The 17,332-nt window shown below is 42.8% G+C and overlaps 1 protein-coding gene across 2 annotated transcripts; it reads left to right on the forward strand.

Moving 5' to 3' along the window:
* Positions 1-336: 336 nt before the first annotated feature.
* optn (optineurin) lies at positions 337-16,561 on the forward strand. Of its 2 annotated transcripts, none has more exons than XM_042335598.1 (15): positions 337-535; positions 2,632-2,815; positions 3,196-3,389; positions 3,826-4,023; positions 5,140-5,219; positions 7,743-7,874; positions 8,344-8,515; positions 9,416-9,534; positions 11,054-11,203; positions 11,934-12,027; positions 12,504-12,641; positions 13,285-13,437; positions 14,248-14,390; positions 14,911-14,999; positions 15,223-16,561. In XM_042335598.1, exons 2-15 carry the CDS (start codon positions 2,704-2,706, stop codon positions 15,318-15,320), a joined length of 1,872 nt encoding a protein of 623 aa, XP_042191532.1. In that variant the 5' UTR covers positions 337-535; positions 2,632-2,703; the 3' UTR covers positions 15,321-16,561. The 2 variants fall into 2 exon arrangements, with proteins under 2 accessions (XP_042191532.1, XP_042191531.1); XM_042335597.1 differs by having other exon boundaries at positions 338-535; positions 7,740-7,874.
* The last annotated feature ends 771 nt before the right edge of the window (positions 16,562-17,332 follow it).

Consider the following 17,332-nt stretch of genomic DNA (forward strand, 5'->3'; position numbering starts at 1 on the left):
CCCCCCCGCGCGGGGGGCCTCAGGGGCGCGGTCGCCGGCCTGACCGACCCCGGGCGCCGGGACCATCCGGGGGGTCCGGTCAAGGCGGGGTGGTGGGGGGGAGGAGGGGGGAGGGGAGGAGCCGGCGCGCATGCGCGACGAGGGCGGGTTGGCCAAGCCCCGGGTGGAGGGGGGGAGAAAGGGGGAGGAGCCCTCACACTGCGCAGGCGCGGGGGCGGGGCGGTCGGGCGGGCGGGCGAGGGCGCGCGCGAGGCGGTCTCGATCCGCGCAGGCGCGGGGGGCGGGCGCGAGCGCGGCGGTTGGTTGGGTGCGTGAGTGGGGGAGAGGGGGGGGTCGGTCCGCGCAGGCGCGAGCGAGGCGGTTCCCGGGGCGCGTGCGCGGGCTCGAGCGGGAGGCGGTGTCTTCCAGTCGCGACGACGGGGGTTTTTGTTGAGAGAGAGAGAGAGAGGGGAGAAGCGGCCGCCGGCGGTGGCGGTGGCAGTGGTGAAGAGAAAAAAAAAAAGCCGCTTTCGTTATACAAACTCAGGCGCAACAGGTACTCTGAGGTGATGGTCGGTCACCGTGAGGGAAGGGAGACCGGCGGGGGGACGGGGGGGGGGGTGTGGGTGGGGGGGAGAGCTGCGGGTATGTTGTTGTTGTTTTAAAAAAATTTAGCCGACGCCTCGAGGGAGGCCCCGAGGCCGTCTGTCCTGTCATCTCACTCACTCACTCACTCACTCTACTGTTTTTTTTTCTCTCACTCACTCACTCACTCACTCTCACTCTCTCTCTCTCTCTCTCACACACACCCCTTCTCTCTTTTCTCCCCCCCCTCCTCCCCCCCTCCCATGTCATCCTCTCCCCCCCCGGTCTGTGTTTATAATTGTAATAATGATAATTTCCCCTTCATTCTTTCTCTTCCTTTTAAATCTCTCTCTCTCTCTCTCTCTCTCACATCCCCTCTTTTTCTCTCACCCCCTTCACCTCTCCTTTCTCCCCTCCAACCCCCCCCCCCCTCCGTCTCATCCTCTCGTCTGTCTTGTGTTTATAATTATAATAATCTCTTCTTCTCTTTCTTTTATCTCTCTCAACCCTCTCTCTCTCTCTCTCTCACACACACCCCCACCCCCTTCTCTCTCTTATCCTCTCTCTCTTTTTCTCTCACTGCTTCAGTCTGGGTTTATATAATCCGATACAAATACATCTAAGAGGAGGTTCACGGCCTTTTAAGTACACACACACACACACACACATCATACACTTCCACTGCTTGTGGGGTTTTTTCCTCTAACAATTTACGTATATATATATATTATTATTATCTTTGCATTCGATATAGCGCTTTCCACGTCGGGAGGACGTCCCAAAGCGCTTCACAGAACACACTGTAAAGTGAATTGACTGTATATTTGTGGGCGAAACGCGGCGGCCAATTGCGCACAGCAATGTCCCACAAACAGCCGTGGATTGAAGTGACCGATTTATCATTGTTTTTTTCTTGAGGGATTATTATCATTATTAGTATTATTAATAATAATATTATTAGTGGTAAAAACTCACATTAACAAAGAGGGAAAAAAATGATGAACACTGGATTTTGTTTTACGCAGTAAGTCATATGACTATGGAGCCCACAGTTCCACGATTGACACAGTTATTCCGATTTATTCACGTAGTGAAGTGCCACTGAGTGTTTCAATTTGAAACAGCAGTCTTGGTAATGCTATTGCATTATAAGGAAAAAGATTTCTTCCCTGTAACCTGGCAATAGTTTTCTTCAATTCAATCAAACGTGTAACTGATGTGTTAAACACTGTCCCCGAGGATGCGCGCATGTTTTGTGTCTTTTTCACCACAGTAAACTTAAATTGCCAGGACCTCTTGTATCAGGATGGCGCTTAATTTTTTCTGAATCTTTTATTATATTGACACTAGCTAGTTTAGTTATCTGACTGTTATTAACTGGATTGGCTTCTTGGCTGTGAATATTAAACTCCGGCACTTCTACTGATTCAGAGTCAGAATCTTCAGAGTTTGCGTAATCTACTAGACCTTGAGACTGGCTACCCAGGCAGAACGTACTACTATTTATCAAAATTCCACATTTGCTATATATATTGGGAAAGGAAATTAACAGCGAAAGAGAAAGTGATACTGAAACTCTGCAAAATTTTGTTTCTCCTTTCTCTTTCTATTTAGACCCGTGTTGCTGAGGGTGTGTGGGTTACGAAAGGTCATCCTCTTTCTGAAATGACTCACTCTTGAGCTGCGTTCTTTTTTCTCTCTCTCAACCCCCTTCTCTCTTTAATATAATAATATTAATAATCCCAGCATTTGATATCGCCACCTTGTCACGTCGTTGAGATGCTTCACAGAATATGTGTATTTTGTGGGTGAAGCTCGAATATTACTCCCAATCGACTAACAGCCGGGTTCCTACTTACTGCTGGTAAACAGAAATAGGCGTGTGGAGTACACCCTTATAAAAGGTCATCCTTCTGCCTGAAATAATTCTCTCTTGAGCTGTGTTCTTATTTTACCCTTCTCCCCTCCCCCCCTTCACACAATGGTTAAAGTAAGCATATAATAAAACAAATACTAGGAAATTCTTGTACTGAATCAACATATTTTGCACCTGTGGTTTTTTTTCAGAATGAGCAGCGTCATTGATGTCAACGAAACACTTCAATAAGTAATCCGAGTGTGGAGAAATTGAATCACACCATGAATGATACTGCCATGAACATTAATGGATCCCAACCAGGTGGTTTGTTTGCCCCAGAAGAAGCCTTGCAACAAATGCAAGAACTGATTAAGGAGAACAATGAGCTGAAAGGTAAATTACAACATTGTAGTGCACAATGTATGATTTTAATTTAAAATAAATCTTCAGAAAAGTGCTTTTTTAAACTAGCTTTAAAGTTTAAAAGGCATATTTTGCTAAAATTGAAATTAAAAGTAATAGCTTTGGGCTTGTGCAGAATTAACAACAACAAATTACATTTACATAGCGCCTTTCACATCGGGAGGCCATCCCAAGATGCTGGACAGTCAGGGATTTGGATCCGAGGTTCTAGGGGGGTTGGAATCAGGAGGATTGGAGGGTAGGGGTGGGAGGGCGACCGAAGGCACAGTCGAAGTGAAGGGTCTTGAGACTATATTATATATTTATTAAAATTATTTAATTATAGGCTTTTTTGGGGGTCTTTTTTGCAGAAGCCATCAAGCAAACCAACCATGCCATGAAGGAACGCTATGAAGAGCTTGCGACCTGGCGGGAGAAGCAGAGAGAGGAGCGGGAGTACATTCAAAAAAAATTCGAAGAAGCCAAAAAACGGCTGGCAGACCTTACTGCGGAGAATGAAACCTTGAAAAGCAAGATTCAACAGCAGAAACCGGATGGTTCGCAGGTAATAATAATAGATACATTTTATATAGCGCCCTATCACGTCATTGAGACATCTCAAAACGCTTCACAGAATATATTGTAAGTGCATTGACTGTGTATTTTGTAGGCTAATGGGACCTTATTTAGAATCATAGAATTTTGCAGCATTCTGTGTGCAATTGGCTGCTGTGTTTCGCCCACACAAATGCAAAAGTCCATTCATTTTACAACATATTCTGTGAAGTACTTTGAGACATCCCAACAGTGTGATAAGGCGCTATATCAAATGCAAGGATTATTATTGTAAAGGAAGGCATTCAGCCCATTATTTCTGTGCCGTCTTTGAAAGAACATTTATTTCCCTTTCCCTCACGCCCCCACCCCATACCCTTTAATATATATTTCTATCAAACGTTTCCTCCTTTTTAAAGTATTGTGAATTTGGCTTCTACTGGCAGGGCTTATCTGGAGATGCTTTGCTGGTTAAAGGAGCGCACACCAACTGTGAGGCGAAAGAGCAGGAGTTTGAGCAGATGAAAGCCTTGGTCAGCAGGCTGCAGTTGGAGAAAGCCGATTTGGTGGCCATGAATTCCGAGCTGCTGCTGAAGGCAGGCGCTGTCTCGCCGGATGATTCTTTTGTTGAAATTGGGTTGTCGGTAAGTTTGCAAAGGGCCAAACTAAAAAAGGATTAGATCTCTTGGCGCCGACCTTAAAATAGAAACTGAACAAAACATCGGCAGTACATTGCGTTATAAATGTAGATCCTTGTAGCTTACTGGTTAGAGTACTCGCCTCGCAAGCGAGAGGACCTGGGTTTGATTCCTGAGCAGGGTGAAACCATATGCAAGTCTCCTTACTCCACACACAGGTCTTTGTTTACCTAGCAGTAAATGGGAATTCGGTTGTTAGTCGTTAAGTGGATCGTTTTTCTAGGGATAATAATCCCTTCAAAAATAATAATAATAATAATTTGGATCTACTGCTGTGCGCAATTGGCTGCCGTATTTGCCCACAAAATATACAGTCGATTCATTTTACAGAATATTCTGTGAAGCGCTTTCAGACGTCTCGAAGATGTGATAAGGCAATGTATCAAATGCAAGGATTATTATTCTAAATCATTCTGGGTGCTGCACAGTATTTATCGCACATCCCTAGTTGCCCTGAGAAGGTGGGCTACAAAGTTTAGTCGATTGGCGGATCGCTTTCCAGGGCTGCTAATACCTCACACAAAAAAAAGTTGTCACTTAATCCACGATTGTCCAAAGCGCTGGACAGAGTACATATTTCATCAACAACAACAACTTGGATTTATATGGCGCCCTCCACGCCGGACGGCGTCTCAGAGCGCTTCACAGTAACGGATCCCGGGACCGAGCCAGGGGGAGTGGGGGGGGAGGGTGACCAAAGGCGTAGTCGGAAAGAAAGGTCTTCAGCAGAGACCTGAAAATAGGAAGGGAGCGAGCCGAAGGGAGTGAGGAAGGGAATTCCAGAGCCTCGGGGCATAGTGGCTGAAGGCATGGCTGAGGAGGGTGGAGCGGAGGACTCGGGGGAGAGCCAGGGGGTGTGTGGGTAGGGGAAGGGGGAAACCGGTGGCATGGTCGCAGAGAAGGGTCTTGAGGCGGGACTTGAAGGAGGCTAAGGAGGGTTAATATAGTTAAGGCACTATATTAAAGACAAGGAATATTATTATTGGTACTTTTTAGAGTATACGCAGCTGTATTGTTTGGATGTAATTTCTCATTGTCCTACTGAATTACTCAATTCTCCAGGAGGCTATCGATGAGAATGGAGAATTGACGGTAACCAAGGAATTACAATGCAAGGGGACACACAGCCAAGCAGCTCATATGTAAGTGAATGAGTTCTTTGTAATGTATGGGGAGTGGGGAGTTTGGACAATTTAACAAAGACTGCTTGCAAAAATAAAAGTCGCTACCCTTGACAGTATTTATTGTATTGTGCTTTGAAACGTAATGGTAATATTAATTATCCTGACATTTCATACAATCGTACAGCACAAAAAGAGGTAATTCGGCCCATCGAGTCTGTGCAGCTCTTTGAAAAGAGCAATGTAATGTCAATCCCACTCCCCGGCCCTTTCCCCATAACCCTACAAACCCGTCCTCCTCAAATACCCGTCCACCGCGTTTTTAAAAGTAGATATCGAATCGGCCTCGACCGCCCTTTCAGGCGATGCGTTCCAGATTCCAACAACTCGCTGTGTGAAGACATTTCTCCTCACCTCCCCTCGGCTTCTTTTAGAGACTATTTTGAATCTGTGACCTCGAGTCACCGACACACAGTTTTTCCCTTTCTAACCTAACAAATCTCCTCATGATTTTAAAGACCTCTATGAGGTCCTCGTAACCTTCTCTGCTCCGATGAGAATAATCCCGGCCTCTCCAGCCTTTCCTCATCATCACGGTCCCTCGTTCCTGGTTCCATCCTCGTAAATCCCCTCTGCGCCCTTTCCAATGCCTTAACATCCTTCCTATAGTGCGGTGCCCAGAACTGGGGCAGTATTCTAACTGAGGCCTAACCAGTGTTTTATATCAGTTAATCATCACCTCCTGACTCTTGTACTCTGTGCCCTATTTATAAAGCCCAGTATCCCATATGCCTTTTTTACAGCTTTATCTTCCTGTCCTGCCACCTTCAAGGATTCATTTACCTGCCCCCCCCAGGTCCCTCTGTTTTTTTACCCCCCTTATGATTGTATTACCGCCTATATTGCCCCTCATTCTTTCTACCAAAATGCATTACTTCGCATTTCTCCACATTGAAACTCATCTGCCATGTGTCGCCCATTTTACCATCTGTCTATGTCTTCCTGCAGTCGGCTGCTATCCTTCTCACTGTTTCCCACCGTACCTAACTTTGTGTCGTCCGCAAACTTGGAAATGGTGTTTGCTATTCCCAAGTCCAGATCATTTATGTATATTAAGAAGAACAGTGGTCCGAATACCGATCCCTGGAGAACGCCACTGTACACTTCCCTCCAGTCAGAAAAGCAGCCGTTCACCACAACTCTCTGCTTTCTGTCTCCCAGCCCCCAGTTCTGGATCCGCTGCCACTGTCCCTTTTACACCATTGGCTTCTATCTTTCTAACAAGTCTTTCATGTGGCACTTTGTCAAATGCCTTTTGAAAATCCATCTAAACTACATCAACTGCACTACCTTTATCCACCCTCTCCGTTACCTCATCGAACAATTCTATTAGATTTGTTAGATAAGATCTGCTTTTAACAAATCCGTACGGCTGTCCCTAATTAACCCATATTCTTCTAAGTGAAGATTTATTGATACAGCACCTTATCACTGAGATGTCTCAAAGCGCTTCACAGAATATATTGTAAAGTAGATTGATTGTGTGTTTTGAGAGCAAAACATCAACAAAACATTGTAAAAATGCTTCGTCTACAAGTAGCTGGTCACTACACTTCACAGTAAAAACTTGTGAAGCACTTTGAGACATCTTGACGACATAAGGTGCTATCTTAAATGAAAGGATATTTATTATTATAGTATCAATTGGATGTATGGAATAGACTCCCAGCAAAAGCAGTTAATGCTATGTTATACACCTCTTACAAAACTAAAGAGCTGGACGAATACCATCTTAAGAATGGAATTGAAGGTTTTAGTGCTAAGTGTAACTCATAGATAATCAAACACTACGGAAAACAATGACAAGTATCAACTGCGAAATACAGGTGGTCAAGCTTGAATAATGTAACTTTCAATTTTAGATTGAGAGCACTGTCAAAGCTTGGGATTAGAAAGCTTTATCATTCAGTAAGTTTTATTTCCCCCACGTGAATAAATAAGTGATGTAGAGTGCAGACTCGCCTTTGAAGCGCTCTCCGTTCGGCGTGTAGGGCGCTATATAAATCTAAGTTGTTGTTATTGTTATAAATTCCTTCATGTCCTAGCACCTGCCTATCTGTGATTGTGCCCTACCCTACTCTTCTGCTCCTGCCTTCCACGAGGCTAACTCTGGCCTGATACACATTCTTTGCAGAGTAAGCCTTTGGCAGCTATGTTCCTACGCTCCCTCCCTCTCACCCCCTCTCAGATCGGTCTTTAAATCCAGCCTAAAAAGCAGCCTCTTTGATCTATGATCATCGGCGCTCTCTTTTTCCCCTCCCCTTTTTCCTTTGCTTGGTTGGCATCCAACCCTGTCTTTTGTGAAGCGCATCAATATGTTATTCTGCATGAAGGATGCTACATAACTGTAAGTCATTGTTGTGGTTCATGAGGTGAAAATCCATTTTTGTGTTCCATACCATGCTGTTGCATCTATATTTTATATTTGGTTCTCAGTTATATATTCACAAGGTTAATAATCTTTGGCCATTCACTGAACAGCAGACAGAAACGTGATGGAACTGTCAAACGTCAGATGTCAGAAGAGCTCACCATCAGCCAGCTGCTTCGCATGCTCCGGGACGAGACCTTGAAGGTGGAGAAACTTGAACATGAGCTTCGCTCAGCAAAGCAAAGGTAAAGCTTCAGAGCAGCATAGGCATAACTGAGGAGCAAGTAAGCCGAAGGGCTTCAGCTCTTGGTTTCTTTCTCAGTCCAGTCATAAAGCAAATAATGAATCCCTTGTGTTCAAAAGAATACTCATTTCCCCTAAATATAGACTAAAACAATCCTCCAACTGTTATTATGGCAGGCAAAACCTTACGGCAGGTTTCTTTACACCACACTCCTCTGTTCACCTAGCAGTAAGTAGGAACCCGGTTGTTAATCAATTGGTAAATCACTTTCCAGTGGTGGTAATCCCTCAAAAAATTGTGGTCATTCAATCCATGACTGTTTGTGGGACACTGCTTTGCTCAATTGCCTGCCACTTTCGTTCCCAAATACACTTTACAGTGTATTCTGTGAAGCACTTTGAGCCGTCTCAACAACATGATAAGGTGCTGTATCAAATGCAAGCATTATTATTGTTATTAATATTTCTTAGACTGTCCAAACTTGAAAAGGGTGTTACATCGACCGACTTTGAGGCACAGACTGAGCTGATTGCAGAAGAACAATGTGCGTCTGATACAAGACTGGAACCTGCATCTGAGAGCTTACCAGAGAATAGCAGGGTAGAGCCTGATGTGACGACTATGGTTGCTTTAGTACAAGAAGTGAGTACTCCCAACAACTAAGTGATTTATTTCATTGTGTTAGTTTTTGAAGTTTGTAAAACTTACAAGGCTTGAAATTACACCCAGACCAACGGTGGTCGGGCCTTCAGTCTCTCTGGACCCACCCACTGGAACTCCATCCCACATTTCCTTCACCTTGCTCCCTCCCTTGCCTGCTTCAAGACCCTCCTCTTCAACCGTACCTTCGATCACCCTCCTACCCTTGCCCTCCACCCCTCGTGAACCCAACCTCCTGCTCGGGTCCAAATCCCTGACTGTCCAGCACTTTGGGAAGTCCTTCCGACTTGAAAGGCGCCGTACAAATGTGATTTGTTGTTGCTGAGTTAGAGTTGAAGTTCACACAGAGTTGTGGAAAATGCTTACATTCACTTTGTTTTGAAGCCAATTTTCACAATTTAAACTAACTTCCAAATTAAGATTGGTCACTTTGTTTCCCTGTTCCCAGTTGGTTTGAGGAAAATGGCTTCAACTTTTTGTTTCTCCCGTCTCCTCGCTCCTGAAAATCATCTGTAAGTGGAATTAGTTCACTGCAACACATTCCCACAGAACCATTAATGATAATAATCCTTTCATTTAATATAGTGCTTATAATGTCAATGCCCAAAAGCATTCCACTCATAATTGCTGCCCTATCTGTTTGTACACAAATGTGGCAACCAATGTTTGTGCACAGCAGGGTTCCACAAAACGATCAATCTATTTGGAGGATTTAACCTTCTGTGCCAGAGTCTAATAACTAACCCATTACTCATTGTTTAATTAAATGATTGCAACCCTTCTCAGTGTAATTTAAATGCACGCAGCAGTATATTGCAACTTTTATTGCTCTGATAGAAAGCCAACCATTAGGTTTATGTGGTGCCAACTTGTCTTGCTCAGCAATGTCCGAATGAAGTTGAGGTATTGAAGTCGCAAGTAACCTCCTTAGTCCAAGACTTGCAAGAGGCCCAGAAAAAAGTGGACGAAGCTGAGCAGCTAAAAAAGTCTCTTCAAGAAAGGTAAGCAATGCGCAGCTTATCATTATTCTTAGAAAGATCATTAAAGGCATTGCAAAGAGGATCATTTAAAAAGAATTATAATCATATTTGCATTTGATGTAGCACCTTATCACGTCATTGAGACGTCTCAAAATGCTTCACAGAATATATTGTAAAGATAATTGACTATTTTGTGGGCAAAAATTACTTGGATCAATACAATATCAACAGTCAGAAACCAGATACTCTTTTGAAGCGCCCAATGAGAGGATCTTGTCTTTTGATTGGCATTCTCGTCCTAATTCAAACAAAAAATAGTTATTTACTTTATATAAAAGATAACAATAACCCTTACATTTGATAGCACCTTTTCCCAATTGCTGGATGTCTTAAAGCACTTCACAGTATAGACTGTAGAGTGTAGTGACTGTGTATTTTGTAGGCGAAAGCAGCAGCAAATTTGTGCACATCATCGTCCTAAAAACAGCCTCGACAATGTTCCCATGATGTGAAGGATGCTGTATAAATACAACTTATTGTCATTCTTGTTTCACTGGTTGAGCAGTTTTTATTCGCATTGGCAATCTATATAAAGTCCTCCCACACACATTGGTGTCTGCGTATGTTGATCGTGAGCAAGAGGGTTTGTATAAGAAATTATACGGGAGTTTCCAGGGCTCAGTGAGTTACTTACAAGTTTTAGATGATCAAAGAAGCAATTATAATAATAAAATAATCCTTTGATTTGATGTAGTGCCTTATCACGTCTTCGAGACGTCTCAAAGTGTTTCACGGAATATACTAAAGTGAACTGACTATATTTTTGTGGGTGAATTAAAGGGAGGTTAGAAAAAGAAGCATTCCTTACACAGAGGGTTGTGGGAATGTGGAATTCTCTATCACAATCTGCAGTTGAAGCAGAGTCAGCAAATTCCTTTTCACAATGATTGCAGAGGAGGAATATTAAAGGTTGTGGGGCGTGAGCAGTTTCTGTGCTATAATATAATACTAATCCTTACATTTGATATAGCACCTCATCATGTCTTCAAGGCACCTCAAAGCATTTCGAGGAATATACTGTAAAGAGACTGTATTTAGTGGGTGAAATGCGGCAGTCAATTGCGCACGGCAGCGTCCCACAAACAGTCATGGATTAATGACCACTTTTTTATTATTAAAAATATAATATATGCAAAATGTATACCACTGTACCAAATGTTAGTATTATCATCCTTAAATTAAATTTCCATCACACTCCAAGGCCATCAGTGCCTAGAAATAATCACTACACTTGGCAGAAATTGTGAAGTGCTTTGAGACATTTTGTCAGGATTAGACACTATAAATGTGCAAGCTATTTCTCTAACTATTTTGATACTTTGCTTAACTATGCTTTGCCTACAAAATATACAGTCACTACACTTTACAGTAAATCATGTAAAGAATTTGAGAAAACCTCGACGTGAAAGGCGCTTTATCAAATGTTCTTATTATTTTATTTATTGTTATTGCGATGCATCTATCATTTGTTCTCTTTTAGAATTCAGGTTCAGGAGCAAAAGCTGTCTTGTAGCCAGGTGGACATGGATGAGATGAGACAAGTTAAATTTTCCAATGAAAAGCTGCAGTTGCAAGTGGAGAGCTTGCAATCTGAACAAAAGATGGAGCAGATGAAATTAGCAGACGAAAAGTAAGTGTTCCTGCACGTTTTACTCTGTTACAAACCTGCAGTAGAAGGTCAAAAAGAATTTTAAATCATCATTAATTGTTACAGGCCGTCCAGGTTACAACTCGTGTTCTGGGTCCATACTTTCAGACCCTGAGTTTTAATAGGGCACACTAAACAAAATGGCCTTAAGTCAGCATTTCTGGGTCTTCATTGGCATCAGTTTCTGTGTGTTGGAGTCCTGTAGAGTATTGGTTAAAGCACTCGCCTTGCAAGCAAGAGGACCTGGTTTCGATTCTTGGACAAACCTGGGTTTGTTTCCTGGCGGGGGCGAAATCTTAGGCAAGTTTCCTTACTCCATACACATCTCTGTTTACCTTGCAGTAAGTAGGAACCACCGACGTGAAAGGCGCACTACAAATGTTATTTGTTGTAAAGTAGCCCTGAATCTTTTGTATTTCGAAAACTAATGCTCTGTTCCGTGTGCAATTGGCTGCCGTGCTTCGCCTACAAAATATACAGTCAATTCACTTCACAGTATATTCTGTGAAGCGCTTTGAGACATCTCGAAGACGTGAAAAGGCACCATATGAAATGCAAGGATTATTATTATTAGAGCTCTGGTTTGTGGCACTGAACTAAATAATGTACATTTCCTTTGATTTGGTAAAGTGTTTCTATTATATATATAATACAAGATTCCCAAAGGGTGACAGACACTTTTAAACATTTTCCTTTTTTTGTTAAACCACAGGAGGAAACTGGTGCAGATGCAAGCTGCCTACGACCAATTGTTCAATGATTACAAAGAGATTGTGAAGGTTAATGAAGAATTGAAAGCCAAAGAAGTATGTTCAACATTGGGAAATATCAGAGTGCTTTTGGGTGGGAATGGGAGGGAGTGTTGCAGCAATCATTGTGGAGTCCTGCAGCATGTTGGTCAGAGTACCTTGCCTAGCAAGCGAGAGGACCCGGATTTGATTTCCCGGGCGGGGCAAAACATTCAGCAAGTTTCCTTACTCCATACGCCTCTGTTTACCTAGCAGTAAGTAAGAGCCCGGTTGTTGGTCAATTGGAGGATCGCTTTTCAGAGGTTAATCCTTCAAAAAATATATAATAATAATAATTTGGTCACTCAATTCACAACTGTTTGTGGGACTCTGCTGTGCGCAATAGGTTGCCGCGTTTCGCCCAAAGAAATATACAGGTAATTCACTTTACAGTATGTTCTGTGAAGCGCTTTGAGACTTGATAAAGTGCTATATTAAATGCAAGGATTACTATTATTAGTAATAAATTTCTTTGGATGTGTTTATTTTGACAGAGCAAACGGTCGCAGACGCTGGATGATCTCAACATTGAGCTGGATGTGGCTAAAAAAACAATGCAAGCCAATCAACAGACAATGTCCCACATGACACAGACTCTGGTACAACAAAATGAAGGGTTAAAGAAGGTTCAGGTCAGATAATCTTTTCAATTCTTCAGATCTGTGCAAAAAATAAACAATTACATACTTTTAAGGTGACCTTACGAATATACCGTCCTGTAGTCCTATAGAGTCCTGTAGCGTAGTGGTAAGGCTCTTGCCTCGCAAGCGAGAAAACCCAGGGCGAAATCTTAGTCAAGTTTCCTTACTCCATACACACCTCTGTTTACCTTGCAGTAAGTAGGAACCCGGTTGTCAGTCAACCTGTAATTTGAAGCAATTGTCCATGATAAGGCCACAAAAGTTCAGTGCTTTGGCACATCCACACCACACACCTGTTTACCTAGCAGTAAGTAGGAAACTGGTTGTTAGTCGATTTGTGAATCCCTTTTTTGAAAACAAAGTTGGCCATTCAATAAACTGTTTGTGGGGACGCTGTGGGTGCAATTGGCTGCCTTGTTTCGCCCACAAAATACACAATTCACTTTACAGTATATTCTGTGAAGTGCTTTGAGACGTCTCAACGACATGATAAGGCACTGTATCAAATGCAAGGTTTATTGTTATTTGCTGTTAACACCAACAGGGTTTGTTTTTTTGTTTGTCAGAATATGTCTTTAAACCCCTTAGTGCCTTCAGGTATAATAATGTAGCTTCTCTTGCTTTTACCAATCAGAGCTCCAGTAAAACCGAACTGCACGACCTCTCGGCTCAGTTAGAAGCGACTGAGAAAGCGCTGGTGCAAAAGCAGGAAGCGATTGACAGGATGGCGCGGATCATACGAGAGCACAAGGAGGAACTGGAAACAGTGGCAGTGTTTAAAGCACAGGTAAAATATCATAGCTTTCCGTTTCCAGCAATGGAGAATCTGTTGCCTGCAGGTGAGAAGGGAGTGTAATCCATTTGTAATAGACAAAGATAGAAAAATAGACATTGCAGCGCTGGTGGTGAAATGTTAAACCGAGGTCCTGTTGGTTGCTGTTAAAGATCAAATTACACAGTCAATCCACTTTACAATATATTCTGTGAAGCGCTTTAAGACGTCTCAACTACGTCATAAGGTGCTACTGATCCACAATTGTTCAGCGTCTTGGGACGTCCTCCCAACGTGAAAGGTGCTTTACAAATATAATTTTGTTGTTGTAAATCATAATGCGAGAATTAGTATTATTATCCCACAGCACCATTCAAAAGAGAGAAGGGAGTTTCTCTCTGTGTCCTGGCTGACCAGCCCCATCCCCTCCCCACCCCGATATAATCCATGACATTCGTGAAACACTTTGCAGATCAACAGTACATCTGTTTCAAAAATGAATTTGCTGTCTCGTGATAATGGAGTCACCCTGTATGTATCAGTATCCAACCGATATTTTACCATCAGTTATCAATGCAAGGATTGCTTCCCTTATGATGAACGGTAATGCGCTCTGAGACACTCTCCTGAAGTGAACGACGCTATCTATATGTTTCATTACACAATCCATTATTTTCGTCACAAAATCCACTTTACAGTATAACCCGCTAGGAGCTTTGAGACGTCTCAACGACGTGATAAGGCGCTATATCAAATACTATTATTATATAAATGCAAATTGTATGAATTGTATTTTAACGGTGCTGCCACACAACCCTTCCGTAGGCAGATGTTTACTGTGCGGATTTCCACGCTGAACGAGCCGCTCGAGAGGCTATGCACGAGGAGAGGGATAGGATGTCCTTAAAACTGGATCTTCTAGTGAAAGAAAATAGCAAACTGAAAGAAGATCTGGAAACACTTGGCAGGTACTAATAGCGTATTGGTGAGAGCACTTGCCTCACAAATGAGAGGACCCGGGCAGGGCAAAACCTTAGGCAAGTTTCCTTACTCCACACGCCTCTGTAACCCAGCAGGAAGTAGGAACCTGGTTGTTAGTCAATTGGCGAATTGCTTCCCAAGGATAATAATCCCTCCAAATAATAATAATAGTAATAATTTGGGTCACTCAATCCACGACTGTTTGTAAGACACTGCTGTGTGCAATTGGCAGCTGCGTTTTGCCTTCAAAATACACAATCAATCCACTTTACAATATATTCCATGAAGTGCTTTGAGACATTTCAACGTGATAAGGCGCTATATATCAACTGCAAGTAATATTATTGTTAGCCTTTGCATTGTAATGATGCACATCATGAACAGAAATCCTCCCGTGGACTTCCGTGTTAAAAGTAAACTATACTCTTGCCTTATTCCTAAGTATGTGGGCTATCCCACAATCCTTCGTCTCCTGCACTTCCTGACACATGTCCCCTGAATTTTCAGACAGTCTTTGGTTGAGCTGCAGCGTCGCCATGGAAATCTAGACTCTGGTCCGATTAATGTAGAGCCGCTACAAGTCAACGTGACAGGAGGTAAGAAGCGTAGGTCCTCACAAAACAGGCTGCCTTGTAATCCAACCTTATCCACCCTGCACCATCGGCGGGCAGGCTTTCGGCCTTTTTGTCCCGCTCTCCGGAACTATCCCAGAGTGGAAGAAGCACTTGTGCTTGTAGCGCTTTTTCACAATGCAAAACCTTTTTCCTATCCGTGCGCTATCTTATCGCCTTGAGTTAACAACTACAATTCTGTTTGCAGATTTTGAAAACCTTCCAGAACATGCCTGCCCAAAGTGTGGCAGGGTGCTGCCTGACATTGACTCCCTCCAAATACATGTGATGGACTGCATCTTATAGGCACTCAGTCAATCTATAACCACTTAAATATCTTTTGAGGCTAAGCAAAAATGTTGTCAGCTTGCCTTACCTTTCTCTTGCTTGTGGAGGTTGGGAATGGAGTAGCCGCTCTAACTGTTTGTTTTGTGCAATTGATTTTCAAATAACAATTAAGAGTTGAATATTTTTATTAGAATATTTACTATTCCACAGTGGGACCGAAAAGGCGGTATTGGACGGATATTGAGATCGCGGGCTGCGATTTTCTTGCTCTTTGCCTCCCCCCCCCCCCCCCCCCGCAACCCGCCCAACAAAAACTGCCAAAATGTTGGAAAAGTCGGTTGTTAAATGGGTTTTGGCAGTGTTTTTCCCCCCCCCCGCCGCCGCAATATTTAACGAGAATTTACTAGCAATCTGGGATTCAAAGTCTCAATTAGTGCAACAGGAAACTGACCTGGCTGTCTTACCATCTTTGTTAAAAATTAATAATGTAGGGGAGAAGTTATTCGCATGGCATGATATAAAAAAATATTCATCAATCGACTGTGGGACGCTGCTGTGTGTAATTGGTTGCCACGTCTCTCCCACAAATACAGTCAATTCACTTTACAGTATAAGATGTGATAAGTTGCTCTATCAAATGCAAGGATTATTATTTTCAATCGCAGTATAATTTAAACTTTTTTCACCTCTCGTGAGGACTGTCGATCCGAAGGGATATGGTTTTGCCGGTGGTGCTGCTCCTAATTGAAAGAAGCAGGAACTAAGTCAAAATTTATGCTTAATATTTGCAATTAGTGAGAGATTTTTTCCCTCCCTTTGCTTTAAGCTTCTGAACAAAATATTCACCTGCACAGCTGCGTCAAAGGGAACGTCGCAATATTATACCGCTCTCATTGTGAATTTAGGAATTTAAGAATGTGCCGTGAGTTTGTTTTCAGTATTTAAAACATAATTTAAGCTGAAAATTCCGCCCCCCACCACAAAAGTCCAGTTCAGACGAATGACTCTTGCTGAAACACCCTGGATAAGTTGCCATGTTTCTTCTAGCCAAAGGGCCACGTACTTTCAAAAAAAGGCATTTTTGCAAACCTTCATCAGAAGAAAAGTGTTTTTGGTTATGTCAGTATAATCTATTACAGGCNAAAAAAAAGTCCCAATATCACTTATACCACTTCAGGTGTAAAATTACAGCAGTGGACTACTGTAGTGTGGTTAGACCACTCGCCTCGCAAGCGAGAGGTCCCGGGGTCCATTCCGGGGCAGGGTGAAACATTGGGCAAGTTGCCTTACTTTCCTTACTCTTCATCTAGCAGTAAGTAAGAACCCAGTTGTTAGTCGATTGGAGGATTGCTTTTCCAGGGTATTAATCCCCACTCTTTTTAAAAAGAAAATTGGTCACTCACTCAGTCACTCAATCCATAACTGTTTGCAGGGCACCGCTGTGCACAATTGGCTGCTGCGTTCCGCCCACAAAACACACAATCGCTTCACAGTATATCCGAGTGAAGCGCTTTGAGACATCTCAGTGACGTGATAAGGCGCTTTCTCAAAAGCAAGGATTATTATATTATAAAGGAGGAAGGGAACGCATGGCATAGCCTGGTCACCTCTTAACAATATTGAGAAGCGTTCTGGAGAAGTGACTGGGATGGTGGATGTTTTCGGAAAGGCCAAGGGCTTTGCAAGAAGAGCGTGTCTTACTCTCTCAAAATATGTTTTTATTGATACGTTATTGATGGGCATATTGGTCGATGCTTGTGTAACCAAAAATGTTGATTTGTATATATTTTCTCAGGAGCTTTCGCGAAACTTCTTAACAAATGAGCAATTAGACTGCGACTTACATATTGTTGTTTAAAGTTGCACTGAAGAAAGGTATCTGAAATTGAAGCGGGGGCGGGTTCAAAAATAAAATGTGACGACTACTTTTTTTGGGGGGGGAGGAAAAGGACTGGTCTCTGGAAGAAATAAGTGAAGGTTGGAAATCCGCAGCAGGTTAATCAGCATCTGAAAGAGAAAATATACTTAGC

Source organism: Callorhinchus milii, unplaced genomic scaffold (assembly GCF_018977255.1).
Source record: "Callorhinchus milii isolate IMCB2004 unplaced genomic scaffold, IMCB_Cmil_1.0 Scaffold5, whole genome shotgun sequence".
Lineage (NCBI taxonomy): Eukaryota > Metazoa > Chordata > Chondrichthyes > Chimaeriformes > Callorhinchidae > Callorhinchus > Callorhinchus milii.